The sequence below is a fragment of the Mustelus asterias genome, chromosome 9 (genome assembly GCF_964213995.1).
Source record: "Mustelus asterias chromosome 9, sMusAst1.hap1.1, whole genome shotgun sequence".
Lineage (NCBI taxonomy): Eukaryota > Metazoa > Chordata > Chondrichthyes > Carcharhiniformes > Triakidae > Mustelus > Mustelus asterias.
This window is the reverse complement of record NC_135809.1, coordinates 39,571,802-39,586,507: the sequence shown is the minus strand read 5'-3', so window position 1 is coordinate 39,586,507 and position 14,706 is coordinate 39,571,802. Positions and strand designations below refer to the sequence as shown.

At 44.3% G+C, this 14,706-nt stretch overlaps 1 protein-coding gene across 4 annotated transcripts in view; it reads left to right on the top strand.

Annotated features, from left to right (window-relative positions):
- The window catches only part of LOC144498637 (interleukin-17 receptor A-like), a 47,814-nt gene that overhangs the window by 14,577 nt on the left and 18,531 nt on the right, over positions 1-14,706 (top strand). For all 4 annotated transcript variants that reach the window (XM_078220058.1, XM_078220056.1, XM_078220057.1 and 1 more), the window contains 3 exons: positions 4,170-4,217; positions 4,686-4,837; positions 6,285-6,362. In XM_078220058.1, the coding sequence (XP_078076184.1) occupies positions 4,170-4,217; positions 4,686-4,837; positions 6,285-6,362 (278 nt within the window). The remainder of the gene's footprint in view (positions 1-4,169; positions 4,218-4,685; positions 4,838-6,284; positions 6,363-14,706) is intronic.

Here is a 14,706-nt window from a genome sequence, read left to right as displayed (position 1 = left end):
ATTGGTACCGCTGATGTGGGTAGGAAGGGAGAAGGGGTCATGAAAAGGGAGTACAGGGAATTAGGGAGACAGCTGAGAAAGAGGAAAGCAAAGGTAGTAATCTCAACATTACTGCCTGTGCCACGGGAAGGTGAGGGCAGGAATGGAGTGAGGTGGAGGATGAATGTGTGGCTGAGGGACTGGTGCAGGGGGCAGGGATTCAGGTTCCTGGACCATTGGGACCTCTTTAGGGGCAGGGGTGATCTGTATACAAAAAACGGGTGGAACTTGAATCACACGGGGACCAATATCCTGGCCGGTAGGTTGGCTAAGGCTACTGGGGAGAATTTAAACTAGATAGGTTGGGGGGAGGGGAGCTAGAAGAGTTGACTGGGATCAAGGAACTAATTGATGGGGGGGAGGATGCAGGGGTAAGGGGAATTACAAAATTAATGGGAGAGGAGAGGGTGCAAGTGAATGAAGGCGGTAATTTAGATAAGGGAGTAGAGGGAGAGGGTGTTCGCGACTCATCAAAGCGGGTCCAGATAAAAGCTGGAATAAGGACACTTTGCCTGAATGCACGAAGCATTCGGAACAAGGTGAATGAGTTGATGGTGCAAATCAGCACAAGTGGGTACGATCTAGTGGCCATTACAGAAACGTGGCTGAAAGGTGACCAGGACTGGGAGATGAATATCCAGGGGTATCAGGCGTTTAGGAAGAATAGACAGGAAGGAAAAGGTGGTGGGGTCGCGCTATTAATAAGAGATAATATCAGGGTAGTACTGAGGGATGACATAGGCTCTGAGGAACAAAACGTGGAATCATTATGGGTAGAGATGAGGAATAGTAGAGGGAGAAAGACACTAGTAGGTGTGGTATATAGGCCCCCAAATAATAATGTTGAGGTAGGGAGGGCTGTAAACAAGCAGATAAGGGATGCGTGTAAAAACGGAACGGCAATAATCATGGGGGACTTCAACATGCACATTGACTGGCAGACTCAAGTCGGTAAGGGTGGAATGGAGGAAGAGTTCTTAGAATGCTGTCGGGATAGTTTCCTTGAACAGCATGTTACGGAACCGACGAGGGAACGAGCTATTTTGGATCTGGTATTGTGTAACGAGGTAGGTAGAATTAAGGATCTTATTGTGAAGGACTCTCTTGGGTCTAGTGACCACAATATGGTCGAATTTCTGATTCAGATGGAAGAGGAGAAAGTTTGGTCTCAAACCAGTGTCCTCTGTTTGAACAGAGGGAAATATGATAGGATGAGGGATGAATTGGCTAAGGTAGACTGGGAGAGCAGGCTGGCAGGTAGGATAGCTGAGGAACAGTGGAGGATTTTTAAGGAGATCCTTTTCAGTTCTCAGCAAAAATATATTCCAGCAAAAAACAAGGATTGTAAGAAAAGGGAGAACCAGCCGTGGATAACGAAGGAAATAAAGGAGAGTATTAAAATAAAAACAGCTGCGTACAGAGTGGCCAAAAATAGTGGAGAAACAAGTGATTGGGAAAAATTTAAGAAACAACAAAGAGACTAAGAAAGCGATAAAGAAAGGAAGGATAGACTATGAAGCTAGGCTAGCAATTAATATAAAAAATGATAGTAAAAGTTTTTATAAATATATAAAAAGGAATAGAGTGGCTAGAGTGAATGTTGGACCCTTGGAGGACGAGAGGGGGGAGTTAATAGTGGGAAATGAGGATATGGCTGAGTCTTTAAATACGTTTTTTGTGTCGGTCTTCACGGTGGAGGACACAAATAGTTTGCCAAATATTAACGATAGAGGGTTGGCAGCAGGAGAAATACTTAATACGATTAATGTTACCAGAGAGGCAGTGCTGGGTAGACTAATGGGACTGAAGGTGGACAAGTCCCCGGGTCCGGATGGAATGCATCCCAGGGTATTGAAAGAAATGTCAGAGGTAATAGTGGATGCGTTAGTGATTATTTATCAAAACTCGTTGCATTCTGGGGTAGTGCCGGTTGATTGGAAAACGGCTAATGTTACGCCGCTGTTTAAAAAAGGAAGGAGACAAAAGGCGGGTAACTATAGGCCGGTCAGCTTAACGTCTGTAGTAGGGAAAATGCTGGAATCCATTATTAAAGAGGAGATAGCAGGGCATCTGGATAGAAATGGTTCGATCAATCAGACGCAGCATGGATTCATGAGGGGAAAGTCGTGCTTGACGAACATGTTGGATTTTTATGAAGATGTGACTAGGGCGGTTGATGGAGGAGAACCGGTGGATGCGGTGTTTTTGGATTTCCAAAAGGCGTTTGATAAGGTGCCCCATAAAAGGCTGCTGAAGAAGATTAGGGCACACGGAGTTGGGGGTAGTGTGTTAAAGTGGATTGGGGACTGGCTATCCGACAGGAAGCAAAGAGTCGGAATAAATGGGTGTTTTTCCGGTTGGAGGAAGGTAACTAGTGGCGTGCCGCAGGGATCGGTACTCGGGCCGCAACTGTTTACCATTTATATAGATGATCTGGAGGAGGGGACGGAGTGTAGGGTAACGAAGTTTGCAGACGACACAAAGATAAGTGGAAAAGTGAATCGTGTGGAGGACGGAGAAGATCTGCAGAGAGATTTGGACAGGCTGAGTGAGTGGGCGAGGATATGGCAAATGGAGTATAACGTTGATAAATGCGAGGTTATACACTTTGGAGGAAATAATAACAAATGGGATTACTATCTCAATGGAAACAAATTAAAACATGCTACCGTGCAAAGGGACCTGGGGGTCCTTGTGCATGAGACGCAAAAGCCCAGTCTGCAGGTACAACAGGTGATCAAGAAGGCAAATGGGATGTTGGCCTATATTGCGAGGGGGATAGAATATAAAAGCAGGGATGTCTTGATGCACCTGTACAGGGCATTGGTGAGGCCGCAGCTGGAATACTGTGTGCAGTATTGGTCCCCTTATATGAGGAAGGATATATTGGCATTGGAGGGAGTGCAGAGAAGGTTCACCAGGTTGATACCGGAGATGAGGGGTTTGGATTATGAGGAGAGGCTGAGGAGATTGGGTTTGTACTCGTTCGAGTTTAGAAGGATGAGGGGGGATCTTATGGAGACTTATAAGATAATGCGGGGGCTGGATAGGGTGGAGGCGGAGAGATTCTTTCCACTTAGTAAGGAAGTTAAAACTAGAGGACACAGCCTCAAAATAAAGGGGGGTCGGTTTAAGACAGAGTTGAGGAGGAACTTCTTCTCCCAGAGGGTGGTGAATCTCTGGAATTCTCTGCCCGCTGAGGTGGTGGAGGCTACCTCGCTGAATATGTTTAAAGCGCGGATGGATGGATTCCTGAGCGGTAAGGGAATTAAGGGTTATGGGGATCAGGCGGGTAAGTGGTACTGATCCACGTCAGATCAGCCATGATCTTATTGAATGGCGGGGCAGGCTCGCGGGGCTAGATGGCCTACTCCTGCTCCTATTTCTTATGTTCTTATGACACCCTCTCTTCCTCAAAAACATGGCCCCTCTCCTTGGTGAACACCGAAGAAAAGTATTCATTCATCACCTCGCCTATCTCTTCTGACTCCATGCACAAATTCCCACTGCCGTCCTTGACCGGTCCCAACCTCACCCTGGTCATTCTTTTATTCCTCACATAAGAGTAAAAAGCCTTGGGGTTTTCCTTGATCTCATAGTTTACTTTCTTTCACCGATATGGAATAGACTATTTCCAGAGATTTTAGAGTCAGTGCTTGAGTGGATTGGATTTAGCGATTTAGAAAGTTTGAGATTAAGTTAACAAGTGACAGGGAAGATTCACATGTATCGTCCAATCTTGTAGTAATTTTGCAAATGCAATTGTAATATATGAGCACCATCTTTCAATCTAGCTTCTGTGTTGCATTTATGCAAGCAAGTATCTCAAATAGCTATGATTAACAGAGAGAGAAATGCGGAATAGGAATTGAGAGAGAGCGCAGATGTCCACATTTCTTTCGCCGAGTGATTAATCAGAATGAAAAGTTTTGAATGATACTTGATGGGAGCAGACTCCCAGATGAGGGGAATCCCAAGTGTAGTCCTTTTAAGGCCCAGTTGTGAATTGAATGCAGGCAACTAAGTTCAGTATAACAGCATTTTGTTTCCATTTTGCAAAGTTTCAGAGCAGTTTATAATTTGCTTTTATCCTGGTAGTGGGCAAGCTAATGTGAATATATTTTTTGCAGATTGTAAGGATGACCTAATCAAGTACACAGAGATCTGCAAACGTAGAGGTGAGTGAAGTTTACTTCAAAGTTCACTTGGCAAATTTGCACTTGCTCCACTTCTCTCCCCCCCCCCCCGCCCCCCCTGCACCTCTCTCATCTTCTACCTCACCTACTCTTTCCCCCCCCCCCCCCCACTTCTTATCCTCTTTTCATCCTATCTCTGCTCTCTAGCCACTAATTTAAAAAAATCACAAATGTTTGTCATACTAAAGCTGTGCAGGATCGACCCAGAAAATATCTTGAGGCTGGGGTCCTAACTCAAATGAAGGTCCGTCCCATAATGTCTGATTACAGTAATTTGCTCAATATTATGGTCATTGCTTGGTCGGGGATGTAGGTCAAACAGGGCAGGGCGAAAAGACATGGGGGAATTTGGATTTTGGCAATATCACATATAGTAACTAGTTATTTGGCAGATACTTTTATTGAGAAAGGTTTTGTTATTTTCTCACTGTCTGCATTTACTGCCAACAGGGAGTGTATGGAACCCCAATATCACATACATCAAAAGTGAGATGATGACAACCATCTTCTTCCAGGCTGGAAAGTACGCGGACAAATACAATGTCTGTTTGCGTAGTCATGGTTCAGATGACAAGCTCTGTGATCAACTATGTATCTTGAAGGTAAAATTTTGCGCTGGTTTTTATGATGCCTTTGCATTTATTTTAACACAATCAGAAGATTTGTTTGCAAAAAGAAAAGCTTTAGATTTTCAAATTCTAGAATGGGGAGAGTATGTATAGATATCCAAAATTGCTCAATCAGTATCTGAAAAGATAAAAGATTGGTTAGTGTTTCAGATGAAGACCTTACATCATAAATTAGCCTGTCTTTTTTCCTTTGGTTATAATGACCGGAATTTGCTGGCCTTTCTCGCCGGTGAGATCTTCCAGTTCCGCTGCCGGCGACACCCAGTTCGGGTTTCCTGGTTAACAGTAGCGGGAAATGGAAATCTCTCTCCGCCATGGCAGGTTGGTTCCGCTACTGCAGGCCACGCCATCGGGGCGCGGAAAATCCTGCCATTTGTATTTACAGTTGTTTTCCCTTTGCAAAAGATTTACTTATTTAGTAGGAGCAATGGTCTAAAGATGTGGTGATTTCTCTTTTCTCCAACAGTGCTAGTATTACTGATCTTCATTTGATAAGTTAGCTTGTGTTTATCTCTGCAGTTGATTCAATGGTTCTGTTGCACTTTATCAGCTCAATGAAATACTCTGCTTGTCAATCTGCCAGCATAAAATAAAATTTGAAATAAAATTACCTCTTGATTCCACTGTAAATATGTAGTTGTGTAGAATGTTATTTTTAATATTTATTTTTAATTATTATTATGTAGAATGTTATTTTTTTTTAAACTTCAAGATTTGTCATGGATGAAAGAGTATTCTGATAGTCACACCATATTCCTAATTCAGATTCATAATTTTTAATTTCAAGTTCAACTATTACCAAATTCCATTCATTTATTTTGAACATGTTCCAGCCACCTAGAAGAGAATTAAGGACAACTGAGAATCCCTTTTTAGTGAAGTGTTTAATTAAATAATGTTTGACCCTTTTTTGCATCTGGGGACAAGGAACCAGAATCATGGTGATATCATGTACATGTGATCTTGTATATTTTGACAGAACTTTAACTTTCACTCAGGTGAGTAGGCCATTCAGCCCCTCACACCTGTTTTGTTACTTAATGAGATAATGACTAATCTGTAACATTTGCTACTCATGAAGACATTGCTCTTTAAGCAACTTTGGGATGGAGTTAACCATGGATAAAGTTTAATTATTTTTGTGAGGCAGGTGAGATTATAGAACCCCTACAGTGCCAACCCTCCAAAAGAGCAGCTTACCCAGCCCCCCTTCAAAACAGTCATCCAAGGCTGGAATCGAACTTGGGTCTCTGGCACTGAGAAGCAGCAGTGCTAACCACTGTATCAATATGCTTGTGCCTATGATTGGAGCATTATATCCTTTTTCCAGAAAACACAATGGAAGGTCTAGAGATGACAGCAACTCTGGAAATACATGAAACTTTGAATGAAGGATCTTACTCTAGTCTTATTTTTGTAGAAGGGACCTGAACAAAGAGTCAATGTAACCTTTTCCACTGAAAACTGGATGCAAAGCTGCAAGGTTTATAATATTGAGGTAAGAAATTTCAGAGATCCACTCAATATTTTTGGGTTGAATGTGCTCCCTAATCTCAGTATAAAATGCAACTCGGGTTTAATAAACTCAATGAAAATTTGCTCTGTCAATCTGAAATTGAATTTTTTTGTAAGGGGGCAATGCTTGAATCTGATTGTAAATTATATCATTTTTCATGAGATTTGATGTTTTATCTGCCTGTCAAACATTAACTCCAAGCGGAGGGCCTAAGTTTTGTTTTTTTGGTTTAATATTGAAATTTAATACTTAAACTCAGGATCTTCAATCTTGCGTGGTCCAGGGGATCACTCAAAGCCGCTTATGGTGGATACTTCTGGGGCTAGCTCAGGATTTTCTATGGAAATGGCCCAGTGGCCAGTTCAGGGTCCAGGGTCCAATTTCCATGTTCTCCTCAGGAAGTCTTTCCATTTCTTCTTCAATGGCTGTGGGGATTCTGTTGAGGAACCCATCTGGCAACTTTGATCTGAGGCCGCATTGTGGTTTGTTTCCAATGCGTGCTTGGTGAGGAGCCATATATAGCCTCATGGTAACTGCCATTCATTACCCACTGAACAAAACAGACAGCATAGCTCCACTGACAACAGTTGTCAGGCATCTAGGCCATTAGCTTCAGCTTCATATCACCATTACTCGTTACCACAGAACCTTGACTCTGGAGATGTCTGGTGCACCGCTTGACCAACACCATTTTTTCCCAGAGTGTTGCCAGTACTGTGAACTTTCTTCCTGTTATCTGACTGAAGGTTATGTCTTTCTCCCTTAGACAGTCCCTCGGAGTTGATGAGTCGACTTGCTTCCACAATAAAAATGAGTTCTTAGGTGCCTGAGGAATCCAATGTGCAACCTATAGTCTGGAGTGGTTAGAGGAGCAAGTGGGTGGGGTGGCTCGGTTGCCACATGCTTCTTTTGCTAACAACACTTGGCTTCAGCTTGCTCTCAGCGATGAAACTGGAGGTGTTCAGCTCCTTCCCGGATGCTTTTCCTCCACTTTGGACAGTCTTGAGCTAGGAATTCCCAGGTGTCAGTGGGAATATTGCACGTTTTCAAGAAGACTTTGATGGTGTCCTTTAAGTGTTTCCTCTGCCCTCCTGGAGTTTGCTTGCTGTGTTGAAGCTCCGAGTAGAGTGCTTATTTTGTGAGTCTCATGTCAGGGATGCCAACAAGGTGGCCCACCCAGCGGAGCTGATCGAGTGTGGTCAATACTTCGGTGCTAGGTATGTTGACCTCAGCGACCATACTGACATTGGTGCACCTATACTGCCAATGAATTTGCAGGATCTTGTGGAGGCAGCGCTGTTGGTATTTATCCAGGGTTTAGAGGTGCCTTTTGTACATAGTCCGTGCCTCTGAATCACGTAGGAGAGCGGATGTCATTGCTGCTCCGTGAACTTGGTGCTGGATCTGATGTCCTGGTCTTCAAACACTCATTTCCTCAGGCAACTAAGGGTTTTGCTGGGACACTGAAGGTGGTGTTGAATCTCGTTGTCAATGTCCGTTCTTGTTGACAGGCTGCCATGAGATAGAAAGCGGTCCATGTTGTTCAAGGCCTTGTAATGGATTTTGATAACTGGGGGACAGTGCTCTGTGACAGGGACAGGACCTTTGTCTTACTCTGTTCTTGGCCAGCTATGACCTTGGACACTTAGGCTGTGGGTGGTGTGGTCTTGACTGCACTAAAGAAAGCTTGCACATCATGGTTGTCAGCTAACTGCTGGATCTCCTGCGCTTTCACCAACCACCACCTGTTCTTTAGGTTGCAGATTTTTTCCTGGACCTCGGCCTTCAGTCATCTGCAGAGCTGCTCCTTTGCTGTTGAGTTGAGTTGAGTTGGGTTGCAGTTTCAGGTTCAGAAAAGCTTTGCAGCTCATCAGCAACTGGACCTCCTGGTTGTTCTCATCGAACCAACCTTTGTTTTCCCCGTCAAATGACCAGGCATCTCTTCACAGGTGCTGATTATGGTGGCCTTGAGTGCCGACCATGCGCTGTGGACACACCCGCACTGCTCTACATTGGGTTCGCACCCTCCTCCTGCACTGCTCCACTCCGGGTTCATTTGCCCTCCTTTCTGCTTTGCCCTGGGTTCGCCAATCTCCTCATGTGCTGCTCCACACTAGGTTTGCAACCCTCCTCTGCACTGCTCCTGACTGGGTTTATTGCCCTCCTCCCGCTCTCCTCTATTCTGGGTCCGTCTCCATTCTCCACACTGGGCCCGTCATCTTCCACACCTCCTGGGGGACAGTAAAGTTCAGCCCAATAACACAACACGTGCTCTGAATTGCAATGAACACGATTTGATTTGATTTATTATTGTCACATATGTTAGTATGCAGTGAAAAGTATTGTTTCTTGCACGCTACACAGACAAAGCATACCGTACATAGGGGAGGAAAGGAGAGAGTGCAGAATGTAGTGTTACAGTCATAGCTAGGGTGTCGAGAAAGATCAACTTAATGCGAGGTAGGTCCAAACAAAACTCTGAAAAGCAGGGAAGAAGCTGTTTTTGAGTCAGTTGGAATGTGATCTCAGACTTTTGTATCTTTTTCCCGACAGAAGAAGGTAGAAGAGAGAATGTCTGGGGTGCGTGGGGTCCTTGATTATACTGGCTGCTTTTCCAAGGCAGTAGAAAGTGTAGACAGTATCAATGGATGGGAGGCTGGTTTGAGTGATGGACTGGGCTTCATTCACGACCCTATGTAGTTTCTTGTGGTCTTGGACAGAGCAGGGGCCATACCAAGCTGTGATACAACCAGAAAGAATGCTTCCTATGGTGCATCTGTAGAAGTTGGTGAGAGTTGTAGCGGACCTGTCAAATTTCCTTAGTCTCCTGAGAAAGTAGAGGCATTGGTGGGCTTTCTTAACTATAGTGTCCACATGGAGGGACCAAGACAGGTTGTTGGTGATCTGGACCCCTAAAAACTTGAAGCTCTCGACCGTTTCTACTTCGTCCCCATTGATGTAGGCAGGGGTATAACCTCCACTATGCTTCCTGAAGTCGATGACAATCTCCTTTGTTTTGTTGACTTTGAGGGAGAAGTTATTGTCGTCGCACCAGCTCACCGGATTCTCCATCCGGAATTCTCCCAAAAGAATTCTACGTGATGAACTTGCAGGAAAACTGGAGTGATTCACGCTGGTTTTTTCAGTGGTAGTTCAGAGATTAATCTCCTATGTTCTGTGCACTGCAGAGGCCACCACCGTGAATATTATTAAATTTCAAGGAGCGGGGCCGATTCCCACCCGAGAGGTTGAAACCAGCGGGCCTCTGCACATGCGCATGTCCCTGAATTGTCAGCATCCCGTTCGCTGGCCAGCTAAATTGCTGGTGAGCCCGGGACCCCTGCAGTGCTGCCCCCCATGGCCTGATCCCAGTCTGACTCCCCACCCCCACTGATTGCCCCCTAAGCCCCCCCCCCCCCCGGGCACTGCCTCATGCCCGATGGCAGTGCCAAGGTGCCCCTGGCTAACTTTACCCCTCCCCCCACTGATCGCTGGCCTCCCTCCTGCCGCAACCAATCCTGTCTGCAGTGTGGCAGCGGGACCCCCCACCGCCCCCTAAGCCCTGCTCCCTGGGCACTGCCATAGGTGTCTTTGTTATCTAAGTGTTCCAGGGTTGAGTGTAGGGCCAGGGAGATGGCATCTGCTGTGGATGAATACTTTGCATCGGTATTCACGAAGGAGAGGGGCGTGTTAACCGGGAGTGTCTCGGAGGGAGGTGTTGACCCGTTAGAGAAAATCTCCATTACAAGAGAGGAAGTGTTAGGTTTTTTAGGGAACATTAAAACTGACAAAACCCCAGGGCCTGATGGCATCTATCCTCGACTGCTCAGGGAGACGAGAGGTGAAATTGCTGGGCCTCTGACGGAAATCTTTGTCGCTTCTTTGGACACGGGTGAGGTCCCTGAGGATTGGAGGATAGCGAATGTGGTCCCGTTGTTTAAGAAGGGTAGCAGGGATAACCCAGGAAATTATAGGCCGGTGAGCTTGACGTCCGTGGTAGGGAAGTTGTTGGAGAGGATTCTTAGAGACAGGATGTATGTGCATTTAGAACGGAACAATCTCATTAGTGACAGACAGCATGGTTTTGTAAGAGGGAGGTCGTGCCTTACAAATTTGGTGGAGTTTTTTGAGGAAGTGACAAAAACGGTTGATGAAGGAAGGGCCGTGGATGTCGTCTATATGGATTTCAGTAAGGCATTTGACAAAGTCCCACATGGCAGGTTGGTTAAGAAGGTTAAGGCTCATGGGATACAAGGAGAAGTGGCTAGATGGGTGGAGAACTGGCTTGGCCATAGGAGACAGAGGGTAGTGGTCGAAGGGTCTTTTTCCGGCTGGAGGTCTGTGACCAGTGGTGTTCCGCAGGGCTCTGTACTGGGACCTCTGCTATTTGTGATATATATAAATGATTTGGAAGAAGGTGTAACTGGTGTAATCAGCAAGTTTGCGGATGACACGAAGATGGCTGGAATTGCGGATAGCGAAGAGCATTGTCGGGCAATACAGCAGGATATAGATAGGCTGGAAAATTGGGCGGAGAGGTGGCAGATGGAGTTTAATCCGGATAAATGCGAAGTGATGCATTTTGGAAGAAATAATGTAGGGAGGAGTTATACAATAAATGGCAGAGTCATCAGGAGTATAGAAACACAGAGGGACCTAGGCGTGCAAGTCCACAAATCCTTGAAGGTGGCAACACAGGTGGAGAAGGTGGTGAAGAAGGCATATGGTATGCTTGCCTTTATAGGACGGGGTATAGAGTATAAAAGCTGGAGTCTGATGATGCAGCTGTATAGAACGCTGGTTAGGCCACATTTGGAGTACTGCGTCCAGTTCTGGTCGCCGCACTACCAGAAGGACGTGGAGGCATTGGAGAGAGTGCAGAGAAGGTTTACCAGGATGTTGCCTGGTATGGAGGGTCTTAGCTATGAGGAGAGATTGGGTAGACTGGGGTTGTTCTCCTTGGAAAGACGGAGAATGAGGGGAGATCTAATAGAGGTATACCAGATTATGAAGGGTATAGATAGGGTAAACAGTGGGAAGCTTTTTCCCAGGTTGGAGGTGACGATCACGAGGGGTCACGGGCTCAAGCTGAGAGGGGCGAAGTATAACTCAGACATCAGAGGGACGTTTTTTACACAGAGGGTGGTGGGGGCCTGGAATGTGCTGCCAAGTAGGGTGGTGGAGGCAGGCACGCTGACATCGTTTAAGACTTACCTGGATAGTCACATGAGCAGCCTGGGAATGGAGGGATACGAACGATTGGTCTAGTTGGACCAAGGAGCGGCACAGGCTTGGAGGGCCAAAGGGCCTGTTTCCTGTGCTGTACTGTTCTTTGTTCTTTGTTGCGGCAATGGGCAAACTGTGGTGGATCCAGGCATTCTGGGAGGCAGGAATTGATTTGTGCCATGACTAACCTTTTAAAACACTTCATAATGGTGGATGTCAGAGCCACCGGAGGATCGTCATTAAAGCAGGCTGCATTGCTTACACATAATCCTTTTGCTCCCTTTGTATGAATGTATACCACTTCCAGCATATGTAAATGAGCCATGTTACAAATTTAAATAATTACGTTAAATTGGCTTAGTGCAACTAGCAGCGCACTTGGATTGTTCAGAAAGTGCTGCCCAACCGCAGAATCACATCTAACATGGTCATCTTTGTGAAGCTGGTAACGTATTAGAAATGGTGCACTTGTATCTACGGGCATCACTGCAGATTCTACGCTATTGCAGATGTGACACAATTTTATCATACCTCCTGAGTTGGAAATGTAAACTGACAAGCACATTCTAATTTGCAGAGTTCCTGACCATAAAATTAAGTGGTAAGTCTGAAGGATATGTGGTGGATTTTTAATTATTGTTTGAAATTTGTGGCCTTGATCTGGATACTACCCCACCTTCCAGCAGAACACTATTTGCATGGTGCATGCCAAAGTAGTGCATCATCTGACTTACTGTGAACAATATCATGAGATCAGAACAAAGAACGGTGGGTCAATAGGACAACCCCAGTATAAATTTCCCCATCCTAGTAATCTATTAACAAAACTAAACCTGTAATTAAAATCCAACACATTAACCAATTTGCTGCTACATAAAAGTAAGTTTTGAGAACACTGTAGCTGCCATGCAAGCAAGTTTCTGGCACCCATTTGGGAAAAGGAGGAAAACCAGTCTGATTGTGAATTAATCTGTTGGGACCAACCAGCTCCGATTTGCTTTCAAAAGCTAAACTAACCCAATTTGTGACTTTAAAGACATATCAATTGCTACAGAATTATGCATTCTGTGCTGCCTGGGTATAGACATTATAGATCAGGTGATTCTGTCAAAGCTTACCATCATGTCATTTGTAAGTAGTATCATTGCAATAGGTTTTCCTGCTTTTCCCCCTCAATGATCCCAAAAGCTATTGAGAAATACTTTTTAGCAAGTCTTCAGCTGAGTTTTAAGAGACTTTAGCCTTTTTAAAAAATGAAACTAGGAGTTTTCCTATGGTGTAAAATTGGCAGGGACTGATGAAAGGCACAAAATGTCAACATTTGCAAGAGAAAGAAATTTGATAAATTTCTATTTGTCCTTGATCTCATTGGCACCTATAAATCTTCAGATTTATTTCATTACGCACCCTGATACAGCTCACTAGTCTATCCCTTTGAACTTTGGTCAGCTTGGACACATGTCTGGCCCTTTGTTTTGCCTACCTTTGCTCCATGTTGCTGGAGCTTGTTTTGCCATTCTATTAGATTATGGTTAATCTGTAACCCTGAATTCCATTCATTTGACTTTGTTCCATCATCTTTGGTGTCCTTACCCATCAAAAGCCTCCATCTTCAAAATTTCAGTTTGGCATTTACTGTCTCTTGGAGGAGTGAATTGTACTTCTTCACTGCTCTTTGCATGAATGGATTTAATTTCTCAATGACCTAACTCAAATTTTAAGATTATGCCCTCTGCTGCTTCAATCCCCACCAGATTAAATGGTTTCTCTGTATCCACACTTAAAAGATCTTGATTATGATAACCAATCAACCACCTATTAAGCCATCAACTTGAAGTCTTACCTCATGAAATAACACTTTGAGCCCTTTCTTTGATGAAAGGTCATCTCAACCTGAAAGGTTAACTCTGTTTCTCTCCACAAATGCAATATGACCTGCTAATTATTTCCAGCACTACTAATTTCAAAAAAGCTTTAAGGCTGCTTCATTTTTAAAATTTATGCTTTCATGGGATGTGAATGTCACTGTCTGGGCCAGCATTTATTGTCCATCCCTAATTGCCCTTGAAAGGGTGGTGGTGAGTCAACTTCTTGAACTGGTGCAGTCCGTGCAGCGTAGGTACATCCACAGTTAGGAAGGAAGCTCCAAGATTTTGACCAAATAACAGTGAAGGAATGGCAATAATTCCAAAACAGGGTGGAGTGTAGCTTCGTGGTATTCCCATGCATTTGCTGCCCTTGTCCTTCCAGGTGGTTGGAGATCATAGGTTTGAAAAGTATTGTTGATGGAGTCTTGGTGAATTGCTGGAGTGTATCTTGTAGATGATACATATTACTGCCACTGTGCAGTGGTGCTGGAGGGTGTGATGATATTGTGGCTTTAAGAAATATATCCTGTTTCTTTTGAGGAGTATGTTTAAAATTCAGCTGTTTTACATGGTGCTGATTTGTAAAAACAGGCAGCTCGCATGCTGAGAATGCAGGCTAATGATTGATTTTAACTAGGGATGTGTTTATGTTAACCTGAGTTAATGCATTTTTGTTTATTTTCTTTTTCCCCTGGGATTTCAGTGTAGGGTTTTGGTTAGGTTGTTTGTTAGACAGTCATGTGCTTGATGGGAAGAGCTAAGCTTGCAGGGGAAACACACAGTTATATTTTATTTTAAAACTGGCAGCTTCAGCCTGTTGAAAGAAGCAAGAGGTGTCTCTTTCTCTCTCTCTGAAGGCTGCTGTCTTGGGACCTGATTTGAGAAACAGGTCACTCTGTCTGTCTCTCTCTCTCTCTCTCCAGATGTGTTCTGGAGGCTCAAGGACTGGTAACCTACATATCGGCATGTAAGCCTGTTTGGTGCCTGATTTTGAAAAGGAATTTTAAGTCTATTGGAGGAATATTGCTAGAATTGGAACTAATAGAGACAGGTTAGCAGTTAAGAATTGTATCTTGCCATGTTTAAGTATTTCAATTGGTAAACATTAAGCTAATTCATTCATTATAGTTAGGCTATATTGTTAAAATAAAGTCTGTTTTGATAAAAGCTTCCTAGTGTGTCAATAGAATCACACCCTGGAGTGAAACACATCCTCTCACTAATGTCAAAAT